The sequence below is a fragment of the Pollicipes pollicipes genome, unplaced genomic scaffold, assembly GCF_011947565.3.
Source record: "Pollicipes pollicipes isolate AB1234 unplaced genomic scaffold, Ppol_2.1 Scaffold_3087;HRSCAF=3621_pilon_pilon_pilon, whole genome shotgun sequence".
NCBI lineage: Eukaryota > Metazoa > Arthropoda > Thecostraca > Pollicipedomorpha > Pollicipedidae > Pollicipes > Pollicipes pollicipes.
Window position 1 is genome coordinate 15496357 of NW_023596225.1, and position 26534 is coordinate 15522890.

Consider the following 26534-nt stretch of genomic DNA (forward strand, 5'->3'; position numbering starts at 1 on the left):
TTCAAAAACCAACCTTAAAAAATCGACTAGAATCATCGGCAGGCGATTTTGAGTTCACTCCTGCTATTGTTTAAAAAACCATGTTGCCGAAACATCGATCCTACTATATCTCCATCCTCCTGTTTTTTCCGCCGAGGAATAAAGCGCATACCACTTTCTTATCTATGTGACTAATGTTCCTCGCTAATGCATTGAACAACTTACGTAGATAATCGGATGTATAATGTTAACTGATAGCTCACCAATGATCATATCTCGTATGGAATGCTTCGCATTTTGCCGTATTTGAATGTTTGTCGCCCGGCCGTTTTACATTGCTTTGAGAATGTAGAAAGAATGTCCTTGAAACGTCAGCTAGCCGAAGCTGATACAAATGACTGTAGGCGAGTTTATTTATGCCTTGCCGAAAATTCGAGGAATTAAACAAACTCACAAGAAATTGATCAAATGTACATTGGCCCTTGCGTATAACAAAAGCTGCGTTAATGAAAGCATGCTGCCACAGCACGCGAATATATATATATATATACACATATATATATATATATATATATATATATATATATATATATATATATATATATATATATATTGGTCCGGAAAACACGAATGAACCATGGCTACTTAAAGTAAGACAGAATCCTATTTTCACTTGGATAGATGACAAATACACTCACAATAAGAACACTACAAAAAACAGAAACATATTGCAACAATGACATCAATAGTGCTCACCGCCCACCACATAATAGTTCAAGGGTTGTACAGGAATTTGTTTTTGTCTGTTTAAGGCTGGAGAGTGTTCTGCCCTTGCGTTTAACACACCTTGCATTCATGAAAGCATACTGCCTAAGCAAGCAAATATATATACATATATATATATATATATATATATATATATATATATATATATATATATATATATATATATGAACGCAACGAAAATGTTATAAAAGCAAGTACATTCAACCAAAACATTGGAAAACGACAGGGATATATGCATGCATGTATATATATATATATATATATATATATATATATATATATATATATATATATATATATATATATATATATATATATATATATATGCATATGATAAAACTTATCGAGAGATCATTGCACTCAATATTCATGTCGCCAGTCTGCGACCGTATCGACTCTATGTTCCATCTCAACACTGCCGAGGAGCTGGCGGCAACGAGATTCGACCCGGCGACTGAACATCGCGGCGCTTGGATGGCCTACGGTTTGACTAATAGCTCAAAAGGAGTGCCACGATGCACACTTTTGATCCTGGGAATTGAAAGAGAGGTGTCCAAACTTCATTTCTATGTACTTTTTGTGCAAACACCTGTTCAAGATTTAGAATGCCGTGGGCCTGAAAAAGGGCATTTTAACACGGGGAGCCTATGGCTAGTCGTGAAATGTGCGTCGCTGCTGCAATATCTTATTCTAGACTCTGGCCCCCGAATGTCACATGTTACGTGCGTCCTACACATGGCACGCCGTAAACGCGATAACACTTGCAAAATTGAGGGGAAGCGTCTCCTCTGGTGGTAGCACCCTTATGCTCAGGCGGATGCTCTGTGCTTTACGCGTCCGTAGTATCAATTGGCCAAGTTCACGCTCGCGCACTCCAACCAGTGATCTGAAATCCAGACTTCGATTTATTTCTGACAACGCGGGAACCAACGGTCATGAGGTTCAAGCTTTGCGCTAGCGTCGGCGCATCACCAATGAGCGGTACATATGCACCCCACCCTAGGCCGCCGGCGGCATCGCTCGGTCCGGCGCCCAGCGAGCACGTGCCATCTGGCCGAGTCGCCGTCAGGTTGTCGTGCGACGCCTCTTGCCGGCAGGCGCGGCGCCGGCGGTCGTCTGCTCCGCCCCGGCCTCCGGCACCGGCACCAGCTGCGCCATGCAGAACCCGGTGCAGTTTCTGCCGACTGCGGGCGTCGGAGGGTCGGTGTAAGTTGACCGGCGCACAGCAGATCTGCGCGGCACGCGGCCGTGACCTGGCCCTGTCGGAGCTGGCCGGAGAGGCACCGCCCCACGGCGACACGGCCATACAGGGGCTCCGCAGGCACATAGAGCCTGCCCCGGTCCGGGGCCAACAGTGCCGGCGCTGCGTCACAGACGCCGCCCCGTCCGCAGGCTGACGAGCGCAGTGCCGTTGCAGCACTCACCGGCATGTGTGACGGTGCTCTTGGGCAGACTGGAGACGCTTGCCTTGGCTGCGGCGGCGGAGAGGCCCATCAGCTGAGCACTGCACCAGTGTTAAGGGTACATCGACGGCACAGCTGGGGCTGAGTCAACAGCAAGCGGTCGTGTGCCTGTTATGCTGGCAGAGGCCAGCAACAGGAAAACTCAACTTTTAGTAAAATCGAAAACGCGCGATAACATTACGTTTCTGACAAGTCAACTGTCGCCAAGCAACGCGCGCCAGCGACTTTTGGCATCGAAGCCCCCGTCGAAAGAACGCAGCACCTGACTGACCAATTCGTGGCCAACCCAAATCCTCCCGTCGGTATAAAAAGGCAGGGTGGGCTGCACCTCAAAGGGCACCGGCCACCACCAGCGCTTGTTAAAGGATACACGGAAGGCACATCGTACGGGCCACGCAGCTGATGCTCGTGGTTGGCTCCACTGGACACGAGCACATTCTGAAACACGTCCCGATAAGTCAGCTGATGACATCAGACATCAAACCGCGACATTCGCGCCGGACGATGCCATTTTCCATGACTCCGAGTTGGAAATACAGACCGGTAACTATGACACGACAGACACGCTGCCGATTGCTCACTGTCGAACAAGGTGTTATGCATCCCTGCCACGGGTAAAAGCCAGGAAGGGCCGCACCTCGCTGTCACTGCCGGGGGGGGGGGGGGGGGGGGTGCTGTACATCGCGAGGTAATGTGAGCGGGGTCGCACCTTGCCGCCGGTGACGTTAGTGACGGTGAGCGCAGTAAGAAGCAGCTGGCGGCGCCCAGCGCCCGCCGAGAGCGCCGGTGCGTACACCAGCTCCAGAGCGATACCGCGGCGGGACGCCAGCCCGCTCAGCTTCCGGCTCAGCATGAAGCCGCGGAACGACAGAGGGTCGATGCTGATGATGTCGATCGACAGTGTCTGGCACGCCAGCTGGAAACACATACGCGCGCGCAAGCAGCTAGTTCAGTGGCGTTGGATTAAGGCATATTAAGATTAAGGTGTCCAACAAAGACAGGCTTCAGGGCTGTCTTGACCTATTTGTCAAGGTGGTGAGCAAATCTTTTCGTGTAGTGTGCCACCTATATCTGCGTCCTTTGCTCTATTTTACGTGACTATCGTAAGTCCGTAGCTGTGGGAACTCCTCAGCACATGTCAACATCTATGTGAGACAAAGTTGTGCATATTTTCTGCGCCAAAGAAGCCAATTCAAGGTGCATCGTCATCATAACCGCAGAAATATCATCAGGCCGTACGACGGATGCGCAATAAAACTTACGTTGAATGCAGCCTGGGTAGTCGGCTGAACTGCCAACAAGTCGAACCTTTTCAGGTTGGTGGACCGCCCCTAAAAAAGGACAGAAAAGAAGCATAAATGGAAAACAAACGGGTTTCACAGAGAAACAATGTTCTACAAGGAAATGACAATGAATACATAATGACGTGACAGGCGCATGGTTTTTCTTAAGGGGATTTATTAAGGGGGGGGGGGGCTGGGCAACGAAAAATGAACCGACCTGGTCCCAAAACCAAAATATACCAGCAAACAGGATTCTCTCCGACTCTGGCACGCCAAAGTTGAGAGGGGAGGGGGGGGGGGGGGCTGGGGCCCTAGTTGAAGGGGGGGGGGCGTTAGTCCCCATCCCACCCCAACTAAATTGAAGACTACGTCTCTGTGACACAACAAATATACCTTATTTCAAACGTTGCAATTAAGCTAAAATACAGAAATGACAGCAGAACGTTTTTTTTCAAAACCTTTCCAATGTTTTGCGTGATGTTTTACGTTCACAGCACCTGCACTGCATTCATTAAGTGTAGCCCGGACACATCATGTAAGTTTGCTGCTTCAGGTCATCAGATGATCATTGTCTTCAGACTGTGCTTTTGATGATTTTATTTGAATATGTGTCGTAACATGCTACGCCACGCCCGCCCTGTACCTGGTCAACTCTATTTGGACAGTTGCCAATCCACCTGTCCGGGTCGCCGAACCACGAGCAAACGAGGTACACTTGTTCAGCCATACTCACGATGCGTGACATGTCACCCTGGCCGGAGAATGCCAGAGTTACGCGCTTCAAGACCCGAAGCTTCCGTCCTGTTCCCTGCGACAGACGAGTAGTTTCGCAACATTACTTGGGGCGGGCGGTTGAGGAGCGGAAAGATGACACAACCTGCCCCCAAACGAGCCGATAAACGGATTTCTCTCCGGGTTTGACCCACTCTATTTTCCAAGTTGTGGGTGGATTGAAAGACAACTACACTTCCGTCCCGCAATGCGCTGTGGAATATTGCGGTCCCGGCATCCACCAACCGAACTATCTTATACGCTTCCTCCGCACCTGATCACATTGTTTATATCCATCTCAGGAAGCGAGGAAGAGATGACCGGAACATTGTCAGCCACTACACAGGTCCTCGACACATATACGTTACGAAGCGTACACAATACCGGTGCCAATACAATGGACACGCTGGGCAGGGAAGAAAACAAAAATAAGTGGAATGACCTGCGGCAAGTGTTTAACTTACAGAGCAGACAGGAGCGGAAAACTGAATTTCATTTGGGTCTGGAAAACCGTCTGTCAATGGTGTGTCCGCTGCCTGCGCACCCTTTCTAATCTTCTTCTTTTTTGATGTAACTGACTCCAATTCATCCAGGTTTACTGTGACATTAACCGCCACTGTCGTGTAGCCCACTGTAATGACGAAAATAAACACAATGTCAGTTGAGTAGTGTCTGTGAAAATTAATCTATGGAGGATTGATCACCTTGGGGTATCAGGCATTATTTTATGAAAAGCTTAGTGTCTTAATCGTATCAGTTCCAAAAACCCAGAACTTTAGGAAAAGAACCCAACTTGCGAGTACAAGCCTCGCACATACATGCATACTATTGAGGCTTTACGACACACCCAGCTATTGGGGCTATGAAACGTCGCGTGTCTCTCACCCTTGCAGGCACCGCGGTGACCGTACCTATGGTTCTCCCAGAAAAACTAATGCACCATCGATACCACATTGTGCACATACCATGTGTATATGTACACTACACACAACGAAGTGGTAACATAATACCATAACATTACATCACATAATAATGCATTTACCATTCTTGGGAGTTAAATGAGTGTCACATTATGTCCGGCTGATTGTGGCGGGATCGCTCAATCAGCAGGGACGGGAGCGGGGAGTAAAAAAAAACACAGACTGGGATCCATATTCGAACCCTCGACCTTGCGCACGCAGTTGTGGGCGAACGCCCTGCCGTACAACTACGCACCCAGGCTGGCAAGGCATTCTCGCTCAGCACACTAGGTGCTCGTGATCGCCATCTTAACTGCCTCAGGGTTGGTCAAATGAAGCACAGTGCAGCCATAAGTGCTCTCAGGGCAGCCATATGTATTTTTATAGGATTGTTGGTATGGCAGACTCTCCATTCACACCACAGGAATATGTGAACACAACAGGCAATGTTTCAACTGTGCTTTGGCTAGTCTCACACAAATGCTCCACTGAGAAATAATGCTGTAATTTGTTAAAATTGTTGCACGAAATAGCCAAAATTGTCCATAATCTTCACTGCTCCATGGCACATGATTTAGATGTATTTCCAAAGATATGATGCATCACAGCATATTTCAAGCTGCCTAGCATCAAAGCCAGATTAGTGATAATGTGGCATGTCAGTCCTCTTGTTGCCTATTTTCCTCTTTTTTGCTGGCATTCCACACCACTGCCTTCATTACCATGCACTCCACATAACAGCATCCACATCTACTATTCAGCCTCAGACACAGTCTTGTTCTTTGGTGAGTCCTCCAATAAACTGGCTGCTGCTTACTGTCTAGCACATATCACACAGTACCTAACAAACCTACACATGGCTGCTCGATCCAAAACATTTTGAAGTTTTGTGCCTGACTGAACACTGGAGCTGATGTTGAGGTCGAAGAATCCGCTGATATCATCAGTTACAACATCCATTCTGGTGTTCATGCCCTGAAAAGAATGCATCCATGAGTCAGCATTTGTTATGTAATACATGGCATGTTCAATATTTTATGAACTCATGACAAGCTGCGCTAAAAATACTTAAAGTGGATAAAGAAGCTGATGATTGATTGAATCAAAATGCATTGTAAATATCTTTATGTAAAATCATATTGAAACAAACTATTAATGCAAAACACAAATTTGCTTTACTTGTGAATCTTGAGACACATCAATCACACACAATTTTGAGACATGCAATGCCTCAACATCTATATCATAGTATGGCCAAGGGTAAACAGAGGCAGCCTGACAGAAATAAATTTTTTCTAACATCTGGGAGGAAAATGAGACCTTTTCATTGTTTTTTTCCATTCTAACATTCATCACCATTCTAACACTTTTTACAACTCATCCTCTCTACCACAAAACCAGTAAAATCAAGAAATGTTTTTTATAAGGGCACCATTAACTGCCATTCAGAAATTTACAAAGCATTTGGCCCACATTTCCCAACTTTAATAATGAAAATGTTTGCATCATAAGGTGCGTTCAATAGCTACAATCTGGCTTTATATTTCTGGTGACCCAACAAAAGAGCCAGGGTCCACCCTTCACCATACCCCAAAATAAAAATGGGCATCAACAGGAAACAGAGATGATGCCTACTTTCTGCAACTAACATACTGTGCATTTTGTATGGCTCATCCTGTCAGCATTTGACCTGACCTGGACTATGCATCATAGCACTATCCTGAGGCCTAAATGCATCATTTATAGTTCATGGTAAATTGAGAGAACCTACATGCCTGCAGAACATATATCATAGACTCACAAACAAACATGTACCAATACTGATTAATATTTTAGAACAATAATGCAGTAAGCATCGGCAACTTCGACCACCACTTTATAAAGCTAGAAGCTGCAATCTACATGATAACAGCATATCCAACATCATTGAGATCCTCTATCACAACACGTGGTCATGGCTCATGAGGACACAATCACACGGTAATGACAAGGTGTTTATTATTTGGAGACGATCGCAACGACTCCAAATGTAATATCACCCCACGTACCACTCCGATCAGCCGCATCGGCCCAGTTTTAACGTGCCTCGATTCGTACCCGCTCCGCCGACATCCGACCACGCTCAAGCCAAGGCGATATATAAAAATAAATTTATCGGAATCGTAGCACAAGCGCCAGATTCAGGCAATAGCAAGATATCCTCGAGAAAATTTAGTACGCATGCTTGCTAAGAGGAACGGTGTTTAGTACCAATTCGTACTAAAAGTGGCGAAGTTTAGTGCGTATAGACACTAAACAGAGCAGCCCGGTAACCCAAGGCCAGGCAGAGGAAATGAGGTTGTATAAAGATGGACGTCATGAATTTCCTTTCTTTCGATAGGAGTAGAAAACCTTCACCATATCGGGATCTCAATTCCCATGTGAACGCGAGTTGCTCCTAGTGCGCGGCGAGGTCGGTCGGTTGGTGGTGAGTGGGGGGGGGGGGGGTGGGGGGGGGGTGGGGGGGATGGTAGAAGTGATTGGGAAGCGTGCGTGGAGAGACTCTCGCGCGTAATTAACGGAAGAGTGTGATCTACCCGGCTCAGTGTGATAATGACATATCCTGGACTACAGGGTTTTGGAACAGATATTGACATCCGGGTAGTACAATGGACAGGATACTAGTCTCGAGATGTGGTTAGCATCAGACTTGGGTTTGACTCGAATGCCTTGAACCAGTCCCGGACTGGCTCGCAGACTGTGGAATCTGACTCAGCTCGTGACTCAGCTGCTCCATTTGGGATTCTTCAAGTACTTAACCTTTTTTAGAAAAAGAAAAATCTCCACCGCGAGCGTTTTATGCGCAGTACGAAACGGGCACAGCCAACTCACGTTAGCAGAATCGGCCAACTTGGAAATCATGCAACCCAAACAACATGTTTAGCACCAAAATGATGAGCGGGCAATTAACATTATTCATTTTGTCGTTTCGACCATTGCTACTCACAGTGCTCGCATGAGCGCAGGCGGCAGACAATTTATAACGTGTACTAAAAGGTCAACCTAAGCACCAAATCACGGACATACGAGAAACCAAGAATAGTATCCCAATTCTGCACATTCATGTCTCTAATTATCTATTGGTGCGCTGAGCCTTCGTACATAACATAATTTTGATCATTATTTTCAAATATTTGATAACTTACGGCACATCACGCGCAGACCAGAAAGGCGCCTACACTCTTACCTTATCATTGCACTTCTCTCGACTTCTTACTTTATTATTGCACTCCTAATTTATTTCCAGTTGTGAAGCTTAAATCGATATTTCCAAACAGACAACACAGAGAAAGGCCCAACAATATCGGCTGAACTGAGGCATTTCCAGCAACCTTAAAAAAACCGACCAAGCCACGGGAACCCAACACCGATGCCAAGCCAACGTCTTCGGCGCGGTACATTAACGTCTATTAGTGCACCTCATACACGAGTCTGAATAATGCGATTCGCACTTATTGGAACCAAACACATCGTGACGACAATGTCGCTTAAGCTACAACACTTGGGTTCAATTAATATGAATACTCCATTGCCGTGAGATGCTGCCATCATGTCGTGCGGAGGGACTGTCGTAGCACCCTCTTAAAGTAGTGCACCTGTTGTACAGTTCCAACGAGCGAGGCCTGAAATCGCTCTGACATCCAGAGACATACTCTGCCGAGATAATATGCCAACAGCAATCCTAGGGTAACGGACCAAGCCCCGGAAAACTAAGACTGAATCAAGGCCAGCGTTTTCGGTACGGTACATATACGTCTATTAGCGTATTGCACCTCACACACGAGTCCGGATAATGCGATTCACACTTACTAGAACTTAACACATCGTGCTGACAATGTCGGTGGAACTGCAAGACTTCGGTCCGATAAATAAGACTCATGCATTGCCGTGAGATGTTGCCATCATGTGCGGGCGGACTGCAATAGCACCCTCTTCAAGTAGTACACCTCTTGTATAATTCCCATTGGCAAGACCTAAAAACCGCTCCGACATCCAAAGGCATCCTCTACCGAGATAATATGCAAATATCAATCCTAAGGAAACGGACCAAGCCCCGGAAATCGAAGACTGAAGAAATCCCACGTTTTCAGTACGGTACATATGCTTTAACTGGCGCAGTGCACTTCATACGCGGGTCCGGATAATGCAATTCACACTTGCTAGAAATAAATACGTCGTGCGGACAACGTCCGTTCAGTTACAACACTTCGCTTTAATGAATAAGACCCATGCATTGTCGTGAGATGTTGCCATCATGTGCGGACGGACTGCAGTAGCACCCGCTTAAAGTAGTGCACCTCTTGTATAATTCCGATTGGCGAGACCTAAAAACCGCTCTGATGTGCAAAGACATACCCTGCCGAAATAATATGCCGACATGAACCCCAAGGAAAGAAGCCAAGCCTCGGAAACCGAGGACCGAAGCAAAGGCAACGCTTTCGGTACGGTACACATACGTGTATTCGTACGGGGCACCTGAAAGTAGAGTCCTTATAATGCGATTCACACGAAGTAGAAATAAACACATTGTGCCGACAATGTCGGCTGAGCAGCAATACTTTGGTTCAATGAATAAGACTCTTGCACTATCTTGAGATGTCACCAGCATGTGCGGATGGACTGTAGTAGCGTCTTCTTAAAGAAGTGCACTTCTTGTATAATTCCAATTGGTGAGACCTAAAAACCGCTTTGACATCCAAAGACATACTCTACCGAGATAATGTGCCAACAGCAATTCTAAGGGGGCCGGCCAAGCCCCGGAAACCGAAGACCGAAGCGAGGCCAACGTTTTCGGTACGGTGGCATACATGTTTATAAGCGCAGCGCACCTTAAACACGACAGTACTATCTCGATAGAGAATGCTGTTGGATGCCAGAGGCGTTTCCAGGTCTCGCCAACTGGAATAATGCAAGAGGTACATCAATTTAAAGGGGTTGCTTCTACGGTCAGTCCGTGCAACATGATGGTGATATCTCACGGCAATGCATGAGTCTTGTTCATTGAACCGAAGTACGACATTGTCGTTACGACGTGTTTACTTCTAGTAAGTGTGAATCGAACTATAAGGACTGGTGTTTAAGTGCCCCGCGCCAATAAACGTAATATTGCCGTACCGAAAACGTTGGCTTTGCTTCGGTCTTTGGTTTGCGGGGCTTGGCCTATTTCCCTGGGGCTGCTGTCGGCATATGATCTCGGTAGAGCATGTATTTGGATGTCAGAGCGGTTTTTAGGTCTTGTCAATTCGAATTATACAAGAGGTGCACTACTTTAAGAGGCTGCTACTGCAGTCCGTCCGCACATGATGGCAAGCATCTCACGACAATGCATGGGTCTTATTCATTGAACCTAAGTGTTGTAACTGAACCGACAATGTCCGCACGGCATATTTATTTCTAGCAAATGTGAATTGCATCATCCGGACCCGTGTATACGGTGCAACGCGCCAATTAAGGCATATGTACCGTACTGAAAACGTGGGATTTACTTCGGTCTTCGGTTTCCGGGGCTTGGCTTATTACTTTGACATTGTTGTTAGCATATTCTCTCGGTAGAGCATGTCTTTGAATGTCAGTTTGGGTACGGTTTGGATGTTCCGGTACGGCATATATACGCTAATAGATGCATATGTGCCGTACCTCGGCTTTGCTTCAATCTTCGATTTCCGGGGCTAGGTCCGTTTCCTTAGGATTGCTGTTGGCATATTGTCTCGGCAGAGGATGTCTTTGGATGTCGGAGCTGTTTTTAGGTCTTGCCAATTGGAATTATACAAGAGGTGTACTGCTTGAAGAGGGCGCTACTGCAGTCCGCCAGCACATGATGGTAACATCTCACGGCAATGCATAAGTCTTATTCATCGGACCAAAGTCTTGCAGTTCCACCGACATTGTCAGCCACGATGTGTTAAGTTATAATAAGTGTGAATCGCATTATCCGGACTCGTGTGTGAGGTGCACTACGCTAATAGACGTATATGTACCGTACCGAAAACGTTGGCCTTGCTTCAGTCTTATTTTCCCGGGGCTTGGTCCGTTTTCTTTGGATTGCTGTTGGCATATTATCCCGGCAGAGTAGGTCTCTGGATGTCAGAGCGATTTCAGGCCTCGCTCGTTGGAATTGTACAAGAGGTGCACTATTTTAAGAGGGTAATACGACAGTCCCCCCGCACGACATGATGGCAGGATCTCACGGCAACGGAGTAGCCATATTAATTGAACCTAAGTGTTGTAGCTTAAGCGACATTGTCGTCACGATGTGTTTGGTTCTAATAAGCGTGAGTTTGTTGGCTCAGCGCACCAACAGATAATTCGAGACACGAATGTGCAGAACTGGGATACTATTCTTGGTTTCTCGCATGTCCGTGATTGGGTCCTTAGGTTGCCCTTTAAGTACGTGTTATAAATCGTCTGCTGTCTGCGAGCTAAAAATCACGTTACTGGGCTGTTGCCGAAATTTTAATAGTGTCAGATGGTAATTTCTTGAAGATGATAGTCACTCAGGCGGGCATTGTGAGTAGCAATGGTCAAAACGACGAAGTAAATAATGCTAATTGCCTGCCCGTTATTTTTGGGGCTAAAAATGTTGTTTGGGTTGTATGATTTCCAACTTGGCCAATTCTGCTAACGTGAGCTGGCTGTGCCCGTTTCACACTGCGCATAAAACGCTCGCAGTGGAGATTTTCTTCTTCTAAAAAAGGTGAAGTACTTGAAGAATCCCTCCATTTTTCATTTGACTAAGTTCAGACCATATGTACATTGGAGCACTTCACGCATGACTCATGCAGATTGCAAAATCAATATCAAGCTCTGGCTCATTTATATGCATATGTATGTGTTATATATATATATATATATATATATATATATATATATATATATATATATATATATATATATATATATATATATATATATATATATATATATATATATATATGCATATCTATTTGTACATAGATATACATATACATACATACATCCTCTGGTTTCTGGCTGAGATTTGGCGAACTGCAGGATGAATAGCATGGGCCTTTCTGTTCAGAAATTGTGATAATAATTCTGTGCTGATACTGCAAAAGCTGTGGATTTGCCCAGGACACACCTTATTTCCTTGTGCTGCCAATTTGACTTCAGCCATATGACTTGCTGATACAACTTTGTGTGAAATAATTAACTCACGACTGAGCTCATGAAATGTTTTACGAATGTGATTCAAGTCATGGCCCAAAACCAGTACTTTTCCTAATGAGCAGATGCAGCCTATAACTCACCCCAATATGATTGACTCATGATCAAATTTTCAATCCAGTTTGAGTTGAGCACAGTTCTGGCTATCATGTTTATATATGTGTGAATACTGCATTTTAGTAAATGGTTACCTGGTTAAGGTGATCACGTCAGGCAAACTGGCATTATTTTGTCATGTTGATTGTGTTGTTGAAAATATTTGGTACATCATGTTGACATTTCAACTAGATTTCAGTTGGGTCATATATATATAGTATACATATATGCATATATATATATATATATATATATATATATATATATATATATATATATATATATATATGCATATATATGTATATACATATATATATAATATATATATATATATATATATATATATATATATATATATATATATACATACACATATACATACACACATATATATATATATATAATATATATATATATATATATATATATATATAGTTTATGGTGTATATACATCCCCAGTTTCTGGCTGAGATTTTCCAAATGCATGCTGTATTTCCGGATATTGCCACTTCAATTTCAGCCATCAATATATTTCTGGATATTGCCACTTGATCTCATCTACTAACGCAACGCAACATTGGTAGAAATTGCCAGCTCGCGATTAAGCTCACAACATCTGTGAATAATGTGATTAGCCCATGACACAAAGTATCGCTTTTCCTAGAGGACTGACTTAGGTTACAACTCATCCTTAAACCTTTGGCTCCTGAATGCATTCATGGCTCAGCTTGAGCCAAACAGAAGTCTGGTTAGCATGCACCTATGTCCTTAAATTATAACTCGATTTGAGTCCCGTCACAAGTATAAGTCGTAGATGTGAACTTAAACCCTAAAATGTGCATTAAGCTGAAAATATGGGGTGGCGCAGACTAATCTACAAATAGGGGTTATCGCATGGATCAAATACTTGAGCTTTTTTGCATACCAAGATAGCTAAGTGAACTGAATTTAGCAGTCCGCAGTTTGGAAGGCCCTGCCTGCCACTAATGTCAAGTGAAGGGTGCACACCGACTGGCCTCGTTTCCAGACTGAAGATCCCCATTAAAAATCATTGGGTGTATGATCTTATAAGATGTGAAGGACAACATCCAGCATAGCTTTTTGAGTGATGGTAGAAATTGCATTAAGTTGGTTGAAACATCGGGATTATATATTATATATATATATATATATATATATATATATATATATATATATATATATATATGTATATGTATATGTAAGGACAACATCCAGCATAGCTTTTTGAGTGATGGTAGAAATTGCATTAAGTTTGTTGAAACAATCGGGATTATATATATATATATATATAATATATATATATATATATATATATATATATATATATATATATATATGTATAATGTATGTATATCTAGGCAGTGTACTATAACCATCCCTACTCAGGCAGGCAGGGCCACGTAGTCAGGCACTCGGGCAGGCAGAGTCAGGCAGTCAGGCAGAGCCAGGCAATCAGGCAGTCAGGCAGGCAGGAAGACTCGAGCAGTCAGTCAGAGTCAAACAGTGAATCAGAGTCAGGCATACAGTCAGAGTTAAGCATGGCCAGGCATTTAGGCGGTCAGATAGGCAGAATCAGACAGTCAGGCAGGGACATAAAAACAGCCGGGCAATCAGTCAGGTGGCGTCATGCAGGCAGAGTGAGGCAGATACATAGGTTCTGGAGAGGGATACGGATACATATATATCACTAGCATGCACATTCTAAAAAAGATATCAAATTTATTCGGAATGTCTAACTAAAATAATACTGAAACTGATACTGAACCGATATACCAATTGTTTTTTCAACAACACAATCAACATGCTAAAATATGCAAGTTTGCTTGATGTGAAGACAAAAACCAGGTAAACATTTACTAAAATGCAGTATTTTACACATATCAAGATGCTAACCAGAACTGTGTTCAACTCAGGCTCAATCATGAATCTGCTTATGAGTCAATCATATTGGGCTGAGTTATGTTGTGCGTATGGGCACTAAGATTTGAGCGCGTATCTTAACATCAAAGGTTTATTTGGCAGCCACTGGAGCAGCGGGCGGCCCGACCGTCGCATGCGCGTGTCGCAGCGTGAGAGAGCGAGCGAATGTTTGCACAGCTGTTGGCGCTGACGAAAGACATATAAAACATTGTGAAACAATTCGCCAAATGAAAGATCTTTACGAGTTGGAAGTATTTCTGTCGGCGTGAAGAAATAAGTTGAAAGGTAGGAAATGATTGTAGGTACAGCTGGCGGACTTAACGTGACAAATTCCAAGTGAAACCTGAAACTGCGTAGGGCACGTTGCCATCTAGCGGATGGGGGTGGCAGGCGCATTTTCAGTGGCGCCGCCTGCAGGTGACGCCGTCTACAGTTACAGGCTGCACCTGCTCACCGGGAAAAATGTTTGTTTGGGTCATACTTGAATCATATTTGTCAGCTCAGCTCAGAGATGCAACTTGTCTGTGATATTTTAAGTGTTCTTTGTTGCACCCATGGCCTATGCGACATTCTATGTGAACCATTGAATTACTAATAAATGCTGTGACGCATGGTGCATTGTGTTTCGATTTGTGTCTCCGTTGTTTCTGAAAGGAGGTAACATCGAAAACTACACAATTGAGACAGATGTGAAGTTTTCGGGAAATTTTGGAGAGCACAACGACGTTTGGGGCTGTGTGGAACTATAAAGAAGAATAAATGTTTTAGGAAGAGTCTAGATCAAGAGAAGCGTTGGAAAATAATGTGATATAGAGGAGAGTCTGGGTGAGTTGAAAGGGAGGACACAGCGCAATAAAGGCTCCTGATGAACATCCCGAAAGGTTTACTGGAATTCACTCAATTTCCTTCGTCTTATAATCCGGTTCCGCCGGCGTTCGCGCTCTTAGAGAACATCAACTAGATTTACAAACTTCAGAGACCCTCGGATATGCGGGACGGAGGGGACGTGGGTAGTGCACTAGAATGATAGATATACTGATGCATAACACACTGCACTACACTAGTAGATGGTAGCACACCAGGGGAGGAGTATTACGTTTTCCGGTCAGTGGCTAAAGAACCTTTCCATCCCAGCGCAACGTATTCACCAGCTGCCATCTCGCGACGTGGGAATCGGGGCCCTTGTTTGAAGGGAAACATTCATCTGGTGCGCGGCGGAAGCGGCGAAGTGGGCGCAAGGGGCGAGGAACAACGGAAAAGGAAGCGTTTTTGTGACAGCAGTGTTGGGCAGGGAAAAAACGGCGAGGGGGGCGCGTGGCTTGGAGGGCAGGGTACCGAGCTGTGTGCGCTGTTGGAGGCCAGCAGAAGTGACGTGCTGCGTGGCTTAAATACGTAGCATTTTTGGGATCCGCTAGCTGCTGCTTACCAGCTATTTCGGCACATGCGCCCAAGATGGCGTAACCTGGGAATTCGGACTTGAGAATCATTCTGGAGTCCAGTGGCTAGGAATCAGTTGTAGAGTGGCTCGATAAAGTGGACCTAGTGTGCAGGCTGAAAGGAGTGAGCGACATGCAAAATGCAATTCCCTCTGGCTCACTGGTGGGGCATTCAGCGTGTACCAGCAACTTTCCGATGAGGATAAGCAGAAGCCGAGCGAGGGTAAAGGACGCCCTGATCACGGCTTTCTCCATCGGCAAATTTGACGCATACGAGAAATTCGTCGGTAGGCGTCTCAGAGAGGGCGAAGTCGTCGACGTCTTCCTTGCAGACTTGCGCAGGCTGGCCAATCTGTTTGGCGGTTTGGCTGAGACGGGGTTAATCTGCGCCTTCGTAGCTGGCTTGTCAGAGACCGCTGCGGCACGCGCTGAGGGCCAGCACGCGCGTAGAGGCTTTGGGCCCTGACTGAGGTGCTGGGCCGGGCACGCGCCCTGGTCGCAGAGGAGTCGGCAACGGTGGCGGCGGCCGCTGCGGCTACGGCGGGCGCAGCAGCTGCACCGAGCAATGGAGTCGGCTTCTCACGCCAAGGAGCGCGCGGCAGCGGCCGCGCCCAGCAGCCGGCGAGCGCGGCCATCTGGCTCGCTGGTGCCAGCGCGACACTCGTCTGCTTCAGGTGTAGACAAGAAGGTCGCGTAGCGGCCCACTGCCCAGGAAACAGAGGAGGAGGGAGGCGTTGTGATTGGCCGGGTCAAGTGACCGCGTAGCTTCGGGAACAAACGCGAATGTATAACTAGGTAAAACGAAAGGACGTTTCCTTTTCCGTCAGGAGCATACCATAAAACTAGAATTTTAAAGAGTCATGTCAGTTCAGCCTAAGGTCATCAGTTTAGACAAAGGTCATGTGCGTTCAGGCTAAGGCCATGCCAGTTCAGGCTAAGGTCATGTCATTTCAGGCTTAGGTCATGTCAGTTCAAGCTAAGGTCATGCCAGTCCGGGCTGAGGTCATGTCAGTTCAGACTAAGGTCGTGTCAGGTCAGGCTAAGGTCGCGTCAGGTGAGATAGGATCCTCTGATGCAATGGTTCCTCTTTTCGGGTCACGTGTTCCGCTTCTTCGGTCACACGAATTTCGCCTCATGTGACGTCCAACGGTGACCTAATGTACGCAGTCTCGTGTGGTGTGAACGGCCCTGCCTTGAGGACAAGTCAAACCATGGTCGAGACTGTTGTTTGTCACGACGGTGCAAGCAACCATGGCTTTACCAGCATTTTGTTTCACCCCAATATTCTTACGGTTAGCAAAGCGAGAAAAAAAGTTGTGGTTGATCAAAACCTTTTCCATCTTATGCCATGAACGGGCCAAACCATCTGTCTAAAAATCCTTTTAAGATGTGAAATGGTTTATGGTGTAGACAGTGGAAGGAACTTTCAGATTCAATTAAAAATGACCTGAGCTCGCCTTGGCTTTGTCTGTCGGGCGTGCCGTTCTGTTAGGGCTTCCTGTTTTCACTCTTAGAATTTCAGACGCATTCGAATGCTTTTCAGGTGCATGGGCTCCTCCGTTCACGGACTCCGTTGTGGCCGGCTCTGTCGTCGTGCCTACAGATCTGGCGCGGTGTCTTCAGTAACAGCACCCATGTCACCAGCTCTGACATTGTTTCACCGTCTTTGGCGCATCATCGTCACCTTCATGGCATCACGATTAAGGGCTGCGTAAATCCTGCCAAATCATTACTTGACAAATCTTAGAATTCTTACTTGGTGCCGCCTCTTTCGAAAAATTAACTGATCTTAAACTGGGGCACACCACTGGGTATCCAGCGTTGATGCTCTGCAGCCAAGACATTGTGACGGCACTGGCTCCGTTGCTGTGCATCAAAAACGTTCGCAGAGCATCAGCTGTGTTATGGAACCGCCTGTTTGTCTCAGGCGCGATGCTGGGAGCTTTGGCATGGTAAGGCGACCTCCGCCAGTTCATGTTTTCTGGCACAATTCCTGTTAAGAAAAAAATGTTGTGTGATGTGCACAGTCAGCTGTGAGATGTAACTTGTGTGTGGTCGTTAAAGTGTACTTTATTGCCGGCACGGGTTACATGACATTGCATGTGAACAGTTGCATTCCTAATAAATGCCGTGGCACATGGTGCATTGTGCTTTGATGTGCACCTACGTTATGTGTGAAAGGAGGTAACATAGAAAACTACACAGTGGAAAGAGTGGGTGTTTTCGTGAAATTTTACAGAACAAAACAAAGAGAGGTTTTGTGGAACTATAAAGAAGAAGGAACTGTAAAGAAAGAAACGTGTCGAGGAAAGTCTAGGGGAAAAAGAGAAGCGTTGGAAATAATGTAGTGGTTTAGAGGGCAGTCATGGTAAGCTGAAAAGGGAGAACACAGCACGATAAGGCTTCTGATGAAAATCCTCAAAAGTTTACCAGACTTTGCCTAGTTTTCTTCACCTATTTATATCTTCAGCGTTCGCACCTTACAGAACGTCAATGGATTTTACAAAGTTAAGAGGCCCTCGGATATGCGGGGCGGGGGAGGGCGTGGGTAGTACACTAAGATGGCAGATATACTGGCGCTAAGCGCACTACTACACTAGTAGATGGTAGCACATCGGGGGGGGGGGGGGCATTACATTTTCAAATTAGTGGCTAAAGAACGTTTCCATACCAGCCCAAGGTATTCACCCGTTGCCATCTCGCGACAAGGGGATTGGGCCCCTTGGTCCATTTGTAGGCCCTCAGGGAATGCATCGTATATCGGTTCCCTCCCCGATGCAGGCTGTCTTCTGACTGTTGCAGCCACAGCCGGATCGACGCAGTGGCTCCAGTTCCATTGAATGAGCCACTGGTCGAAGCGGATAGATGGCTCCCATTCGTTACTAAGGCCTCTGTGAATCGGAGCCCTTCCACCGTCTCATTGACTCGTGTACCCTTTCACTGCTATCAATCTTCTGTCATTCCCAGAGGCCCCGAACCAACGCAAAAAGCCTGTGGTGGGCCGTGATGGGTACCAAATAGGCCTCTGGCCGGCTCGTGCAGCACACAGTTCCCCATTATGTTTGCACTGAGGTCAGAGGACCTCCTGTCCGACAAGGGAATCCCAGCCAATGCGACTTGCGAGGTCTTTTGAATGTCATTCGTGGGCCCAGGCCCTGTCCATACTTGGAAAATGGGGCTCAGTCCGACAAAGTGCCAATTGTGAAGTGACGGGTTGTTCTCAGAGGGGCCCCTCTCATCGCCAAAGGTCCTCTGATTGACACCAGAGGGTCCCGGTCCTTTGGACTGGAGACCTCCGGCCAGCCCTTCGGCCTTTCGAGCCCTGTAATCGGGCTGTTGTCAATCCCGACGGACCCTCTGGATCCCGAGTGATCGAAGGAGCCACGTTCCCCTTGTGCCTGTTTTCACCCCCCCCCCCCCCTCTGTCTGCGCCTGTATGTGAGATGGCATCGTATCAGCGATGGTGGCAAATGAGTATCACTGGTAGTACCTATAAGACTCCTTATGTTCAAAGCAGGCCAACTTTATTAGGCCGCGAGTCACAGCTTCACGAAACTAGATTGCAGCGCATGTCTGGCGCTTGTGATAATCTAGGACCAATCGACCGTCTCCAATATGATGTTATCAACATGAAACGCCGCTCTCGTTGCACTGGCCGAGTACATAACCAATAATGCGCATATCGAGCGCCGTTGTAAGCCTCCAGGCTTTGTTACTTAGGTATAGCACGAAAGAAACCTTTTCCATAGCGCTACGCGAGAGTCAGTTTTTTGTTGGAGGCCAGTCAAAAAAAGTTATTTAAAAAGCATACAAATTTCAGATTTCTTTCAGTCTCGCATTATCTACGTTTCACCACGAAAAGATTCGTTGGCCAGTATTCTTTCCGTGCTAACTTGAATTAACGTTTAGCACTACGTTCAAACGGTAACCTATATACGCGTGAACAGAGATAACATCGGTTTGCTGATATCGGTCCCCAAAACTTTGAGTTTATATTGGATCGAACTAGTATCCTGATAAATTTAATGACCATAGCTTAACCGGAAGTGACATGAAAGGGCACTTGGCCTTAAAGATGAATCTACAGCATCGACTTTCCAAGCGAGAATAACTTTACCGTCGACGGGGATAAAATCACCACCTTTGTGTTAGTTCTCAAAATTAGACACCGGTAAAGCATAACATTCGCGTACAATGGTTATCTGTAACGATCACTTTTAAAAAATTAGTTGACAACCCCGGTCGCTCATGGACATCCAGCGTGGAATAATGTGCCTTTTTTTGCGCAATCTGCCTCCGAAAAATGATATGGAATCTGGCCTATTGGTCAAACAGCAATCATCATCCCAATGCAGCTTAGAAATCGAATGAGGCGATCAGAGCCATATTTCTGGAAGTTAACTCACCATGTTACGGCCATGACATTGTGTGCCAAGACATTAAGCACGACAATGCACTCACATGCTCTGTTGTGGTGGATTTCCCATTCTGACATTAGCCCAAACTTTTAAACCCTAAAAATCCGGTGATTGCCTGTTGCTGTCAATCATTTGCCACAAATTGTGACGGGCTACAAGAAGTCGGTTGTGAAAAGTAATTGGCATGTCAACGGTTCAAGCTAGGTGGGGTCTAATTAGCAGAGTACCACAGACGGGCCGATTTTAGACATTCAAGTGCGAAAATGAAAGGTAGCGAAACTATTACAAAGATGGTAGATCACAAAAGGAAATTATTTTTATATTTTCCGTCTCTGTAGCGTTGGGAGTTTTTGTTGTTGTCAAAATCAATCGAGTGATTACAGAATCACGTATTCCAAATATTCCATCTGAAGTGTGTGTGACTATTTCTAAATAAGTGCATGGGACTCACACGTATAGTGTTTTTAGTCACGTATTTCAAGAAAATGAAATTCGACAGGATATAGAAAAGAACGAGCAACAACAACATACAGTTTGCTATTATAGTGAACATAAACTTTAGCCGCAATAAGCTAATTACATATTTAATGATCTCTTTACCTTCATTTCGACATTACTATTTAACCCCAGTTAACTTTTTCTTGTGTTACATAACATAAACATTGCGCGCACCTATCAGGCACGATGAACCACAAGTGGTTATCTCGTTTGGAATTCAGTTAACCAACAAGTAACGTTGTAAAGAGCTACATAAAAAAGCAAGCAATTCTAAAAATTTGCTTTGATTGCTTCTTGTCGACACGCACTTAGCCCACATGTAGACAGGCTGCTCTGCACTGTTTGCCAATCATTGTTTAATTTTTAACGTTTGATCCATAGGCTGACAAAGTTGGCCGTTGGCAGAAGTTGGTGAATAAAGTTGAAGTTGTGTGAAAGTTGGAAAGTTAGCGAAAATGGTTCAGTTATGACTTCAACTTGAAACAAGAGTATCACACTTGTATGTGCATTAAAATATATTATAGGCATTGTCGTCGTCACTGTTGCTTTACGAATCACCTAGCTGCTGAGGCTATATGGTGTCACCTGCCTCTCAGCCTGGCATGAAGGGCGGGCACCGCTGGGCCTCGAACCCCGTACCTCTGGTTTCTCAGACTTGCGGGGTTTACTAGACGCGTTTACCACTGCACTTTCGGGACCCACAGATAGCTTATAGGGAATAAATAACTTGTACCGATCTTTCCAGCTACGGTCGAGATTTTGCAATAGCTCCAAAATTCACCGAGTCATCACAGAAAATTAGGTTCCCAAAGCAAGGCTAATGTTAAGTCTGTGGGACTGCGACTGATTTTGATTGGAAGCGATTAGAAGTGGCTTTTATCAGTGCATCTCAGCAACATAGCAGCCATTGGCTCTTACGTAGAACACGATCCAACACACATATATCGTAACATGATTTACAAAACTCCGCAACTTCTCCTTTAAAAATAAAAAAGTGTTACTGAGCTTTTTACCTTTGCTTCATGTGCTCCTTATGAAAGGACGTCACTGCTTAACTTCTAATCTCCGGGATTATTATTCCCAATTAAGTTGTAACCAAAGAAGAAGCAACATATACCTAACCAAATTCATCAAGCAATTGAATAGTCTGCCAAAGCTATGGGGGGTGGGTTTTAATCGCTTTAACCTTTGGCTCTTTGTTTCCGACGGGGATAACCTGCGGCCGGTGGCCAACGTCAGAGCGCTGTATGGTCCGTACCGAACATTGCGACACGCCAAGCTTTCGCCGCAAAGTTTTGGCTTTGACCCGGAATTTTACGATCAAGTCAGGTCTCACAAAACAAGCATTGCTTGGTGTGGGCGCCCATCCCAGAAATACATCCAACTAAAGGGTTTGAGATCAATCTTAAAAAACTCATTCCGCCCAAATCATTAGGCATTGCAATTCCGCACACCCCATGGATACTAAGAAAGCAGTTCTTACATCACAAATGGAGAGAGCGGTACGTATATGTTCATATTCCTCCAGTCGTTTCCGTGAGAATGGATGCGCTGAGCACTGAGTGTGCCGGTCAATTTTCGGTGATACAATGCGCTACAGAGGACTCTACAGAAGATGCCTCTTGGAAGACGAGTATCCCCTTCCTTCTGGGCGTCCGCGGGGAACTTTACGGGATCAATAGGGACAATGAATGGCTCTAGCAGGATAGGACAACGCACACGGCATAGGCTTCACTGGATTGGTTCGAAAATAATTTCCCTGGAATGCCCATCAGCTTAGGACTCTCATGATGACGCCTCCCACTAGCCCAACCTGTCGCCCCGGACTGGATTTTGTGATGTGATTTTGTGATTGTGAATTTAAAAACTGCCCCATATGGCAGCCAGACGTTCTTCATCCGAATCAAAGTGCTATCATGCGAAAACTTATCAAGCCATTGTAGACTGCCCCACACATGTGAAGGACTTCGCGTAACGAAACATGAGGTAACAACAGAATAGGAGTCGGTACAAAATTAAGATGATATTTATAGTGATGTGTCTAGGTACCTATGTAGTGTAACAAAAGTTGAAATTTGTCCGCATTTATTTGACCTAGTATTTCCGTTTTCCTCATTTGCATTGAGGGAGCTCAGAGGAACATTGGCGGCTCAAGTCAGCATCTGAGGAGGGAGGTTCATCCCCCAAGTGGATAAAGTTCGCCGCTGACCGTGATTCTGAAGCCCAAACGGTGAGACTCTCAGTTCTTATAGGGCGATCAGTTGCTTTGTGCCAGTGGCATACATGATAATGCTAAATAAGGGGACCAGTGTGATAGCCACCTATAATTTCCTGCCAAAACATTGTATTCGAGTGCTCCTAACCGGTCACCATTGTAGAATGCGCGACCTCTTTTTGATGTAATAACTGGGTTCATATTTGCTCTCTACTCAGACGCACAAATTATGCTGAGAATGAGACAGAGACTGTCGTAGTGTTGGTAAAAAATGCACCGAAACATTTGCTTACCATCGTAATTTATTGAGACTGCCCCTGTATGTACATACATACAAGATAGAAGAACAGAGAGATATCAACCCAGGCAATAGAACACCGACGTCAAGAGTAAGCATAGTTCAGAGGTATGTGTAGGTGGAATAAAGGGAGCTAACCGAGATGGCGGGCAGTGAATATCTCTGTGCAGCATTTAAAGCAATGTCAGGGACTCCGCCCTTTTGAGCTTTGTAAAATCCTTACACAGATATCCAGCAATATACGACACTGTGGAATCAGGCGCACCAAAACGGACAAAGCGCAATGCTTTGGAAGCTGAATGTCGCACAAGCGATTCTTCGCACAAGCATTCGCGCGAAGTGATGCAACGTGATACCTTTAGCGGAAGTTAAGTTTGCCGCTTCCTACTATATTTTTCACCTTCACCTTTTTCAGTGTCCTAGAATCGCCGACTTTGGATGTACAGCAACAACCTATGAGGAGGAATTTTTCACTCCTTTTAAACATACATTATGTGAATTTCTCACTCCTACCTGATATTGCCTAACCACACATACCAAACCTACATTTCCCTTTCAGAGGCTTTAAGGTGTCATCCAAAACTAAGCTCACTTGAAGCCATCAAACGTAAACAAGGCTATACGGAGCCTGAACGTCCATGGCTATATCCTGCCTCACCTACATCTTAGTCATGCCTACATATGCACAGAGCAAGGGCACCAGGTACCTTCAAGCCAGGGAGCTTCAACGACACCAGCCGCTTGCATGTAACAGATTGGGTTTGTGTACAAAATGCATCACAATCTTCAGCTGTCTGCCAAATAAAACATTTTCACGCATCCCCAATTTTTTTGGGGGGTCATACCACGTAAACGCAACAGCAAAGCAAAGCCTGATACAAACACCAGCAAAGGCTGGTAGAGAGTTTTACTGTACGTATTTATTTTACCCGAAGGAGCTTAACCACTAAAATGCACCACTCCCGAAATGTAGGGGTAGAAAATTCAAGAAATGTGTTCTAAATGAAATATAAAAGCCGAATATCACAATTTGAGCACTGATTTTCACACATTTTTATTCAAGTAAATTGATTACAAAACTTTGCCAAACAAGTCTAAGCCTCTATATTAATCTAAATACTTTTCTTTTTCTTTGGTCTCATACCAGTGCGATGCAATTTCATTTTTTCTTCCTTTCCGATTATCTTTAAAGACGTCATGCATGACTTAAAATGTTGACCGATTTCTCGACAAAATGTTCCAGTTGCAAACTTGCATATGTTTCATTCGTAATTCGGATTAATTCGTCAGCCGCCCAAAGGTGTTGGATATGCATCCAAGAGCGAACAATTCGTAGTGAATGAAGGAGACCATTTGATGCACGAAACTCATTTTTACCACCATTTTTGCCCTGTTAACCCCCATTTAGCGGTTTTTGGTCATGGTAGGGCTCAATAAGACTAAATATAAGCCATTTCAGTTTCACTACCTCTCCACGTTGCATTATCCTGTTGCGATCTTGCTACATGCATCTTTGGGACAGACCTGGCGCAGCTAATGCAGAACTATTTGTTTGAGAAATTCTGTCCTACGAAACTTTTCTAACGCGTTCATCCTCTTAGTTATTTCGCATTTTCATCTTGTGGGTTGGTGGGCATGATTGATATCTATATCTTGTGGGTGGGTTGCGTGAACCTGTCTGTCAGTAAATCATGCCACGGACTGGCTTTTCGTTGGGGGGGGGGGGGGAGCAGAAAGAAGTCTGCCCTTAAACAAGCCGGTAAGTTCCTCCTGCGGGGCAACTGATTGCCGACCTTGCCTACTTTCAGCACAGGATTTGTAAACAGATTTAGCCATGTTCTGCTTTCATCCATCCGTTTTGTTCATGAGACATGTTATGATGTCACCAGACATGTAATTGTTCTATTTTGTTCCACACTCTTGATCATTCGCCTCAAATTTGTCGAAGCGGCCTCTCATGCTTTAACCAGAGTTCTCCCCAGTTGCCATGGTTTGTTGACAGGCAAATGACTGTACTGTAGATATGCGATATGTTTTTTTTTTAAGTACAGGACCACCATAAGCTGCGTAGCACTTACAACATGAAGCGAATGCCAGTTTGTAGCAAATAGTTCGACCATCCCATTCAAAATGTGAAGCAAACATCTCAAACTTTAAGTCATGAAATATGAACAGCAAATGCAGATGGGTGTCTTTGCTAACTAAAAGCAAGCAGCAAAACTGTTTTTGGCCATCTATAAATTATGTTTCATTTGGAGGAGAGAGAATGTTTGTGGAGCATACCCGCTATTGCCCTTGATGGATTCTAACCATGACAACCAGAATAACTTGTTGAAAGTGATTTGAGAGACTTTGATCTGTGTGTTGTCAATTTTATCTGGTGTCAACAAGCTGACGAAACGAATTGAACCAAAACACGAGTTGAAACCAGCCACGAATAAGCTTCATCATGCTTTATCACAACTGCCGCTGTCAAGAAATAGATGGGGTGAGGTGAGCTGATACTCAACACATCGGCTATTCTAAATTAGGTGAAGTTGTTAATTGCATGACAAGTGGCAGTAGCAATTTTGCAAGAATCAGTAACTCACAAGTACTGCTGTGATATGGATAGGTTATACAGGATGATATAAAGTGAGGCTTCTTTAGGTTAGGCTTTGTTAGGCTACCTTCATAGAAATAAGCATTGACATTTTGCAAAAAAACGGTGACATGATGTTTATGTTTCCTGACTCTATCTTAACAGAAGCCAGAGGTAGGTCTTGGTGTTTGCTTTGGTGATGTGCTGATGTGCAAGAGTCCAAGGGTCTCTTGCTCAAATGTTTTATGCTTATTGATTTTTGTTGTTGTTGTTTGGTTCTTGAATTCATTTGCTTTGTTCCGTGCCAACGCCAATCCTGTGGAAGGAATGTGCAAAGCGCAGAATCAAAACATTAGTGTCAAACATTACGTAGTTTTGCTCATTACACTATTACGAAATAACTATTCTTTGATATATTCTGTTTATTGTAATGACGTAAGACGTTAAAAAACTTCTTCATGTTTGTGTTATTGCATCCATGCCAACTTGAGATGCATCATGTCTTTGCTTGCTGAAGCATCTCTCATGATTCATTAGTTCACACTTTTGTGAGTTTAATTTTCCCCCTATGCGGCCTTTTTGCGAT

The 26534-nt window shown here is 44.9% G+C and overlaps 1 protein-coding gene across 1 annotated transcript; it reads right to left on the reverse strand.

The window, feature by feature from the left end:
* Positions 1–1650: 1650 nt before the first annotated feature.
* Positions 1651–7386, reverse strand: LOC119089676 (ribonuclease P protein subunit p30). The gene is made up of 9 exons (XM_037212471.1): positions 7290–7386; positions 6096–6216; positions 4747–4913; positions 4245–4319; positions 3491–3559; positions 2938–3144; positions 2599–2666; positions 2190–2269; positions 1651–1949 (listed from the first exon to the last, which is right to left on the reverse strand). Exons 1-9 carry the CDS (start codon positions 7305–7307, stop codon positions 1831–1833), a joined length of 924 nt encoding a protein of 307 aa, XP_037068366.1. The 5' UTR covers positions 7308–7386; the 3' UTR covers positions 1651–1830.
* Between the last annotated feature and the right edge of the window lie 19148 nt (positions 7387–26534).

Bases quoted from the DNA above. Each gene is read 5' to 3' on its own strand.
- LOC119089676 (XM_037212471.1), bottom strand. The intron at 4,914-6,095 runs GTAGGTTTGTTA...TCGTCATTACAG, and splicing joins TTTGGATCGAGCAGCCATGT to TGGGCTACACGACAGTGGCG. The intron at 1,950-2,189 runs GTGAGTGCTGCA...CGACGCCCGCAG, and splicing joins GAGCACCGTCACACATGCCG to TCGGCAGAAACTGCACCGGG.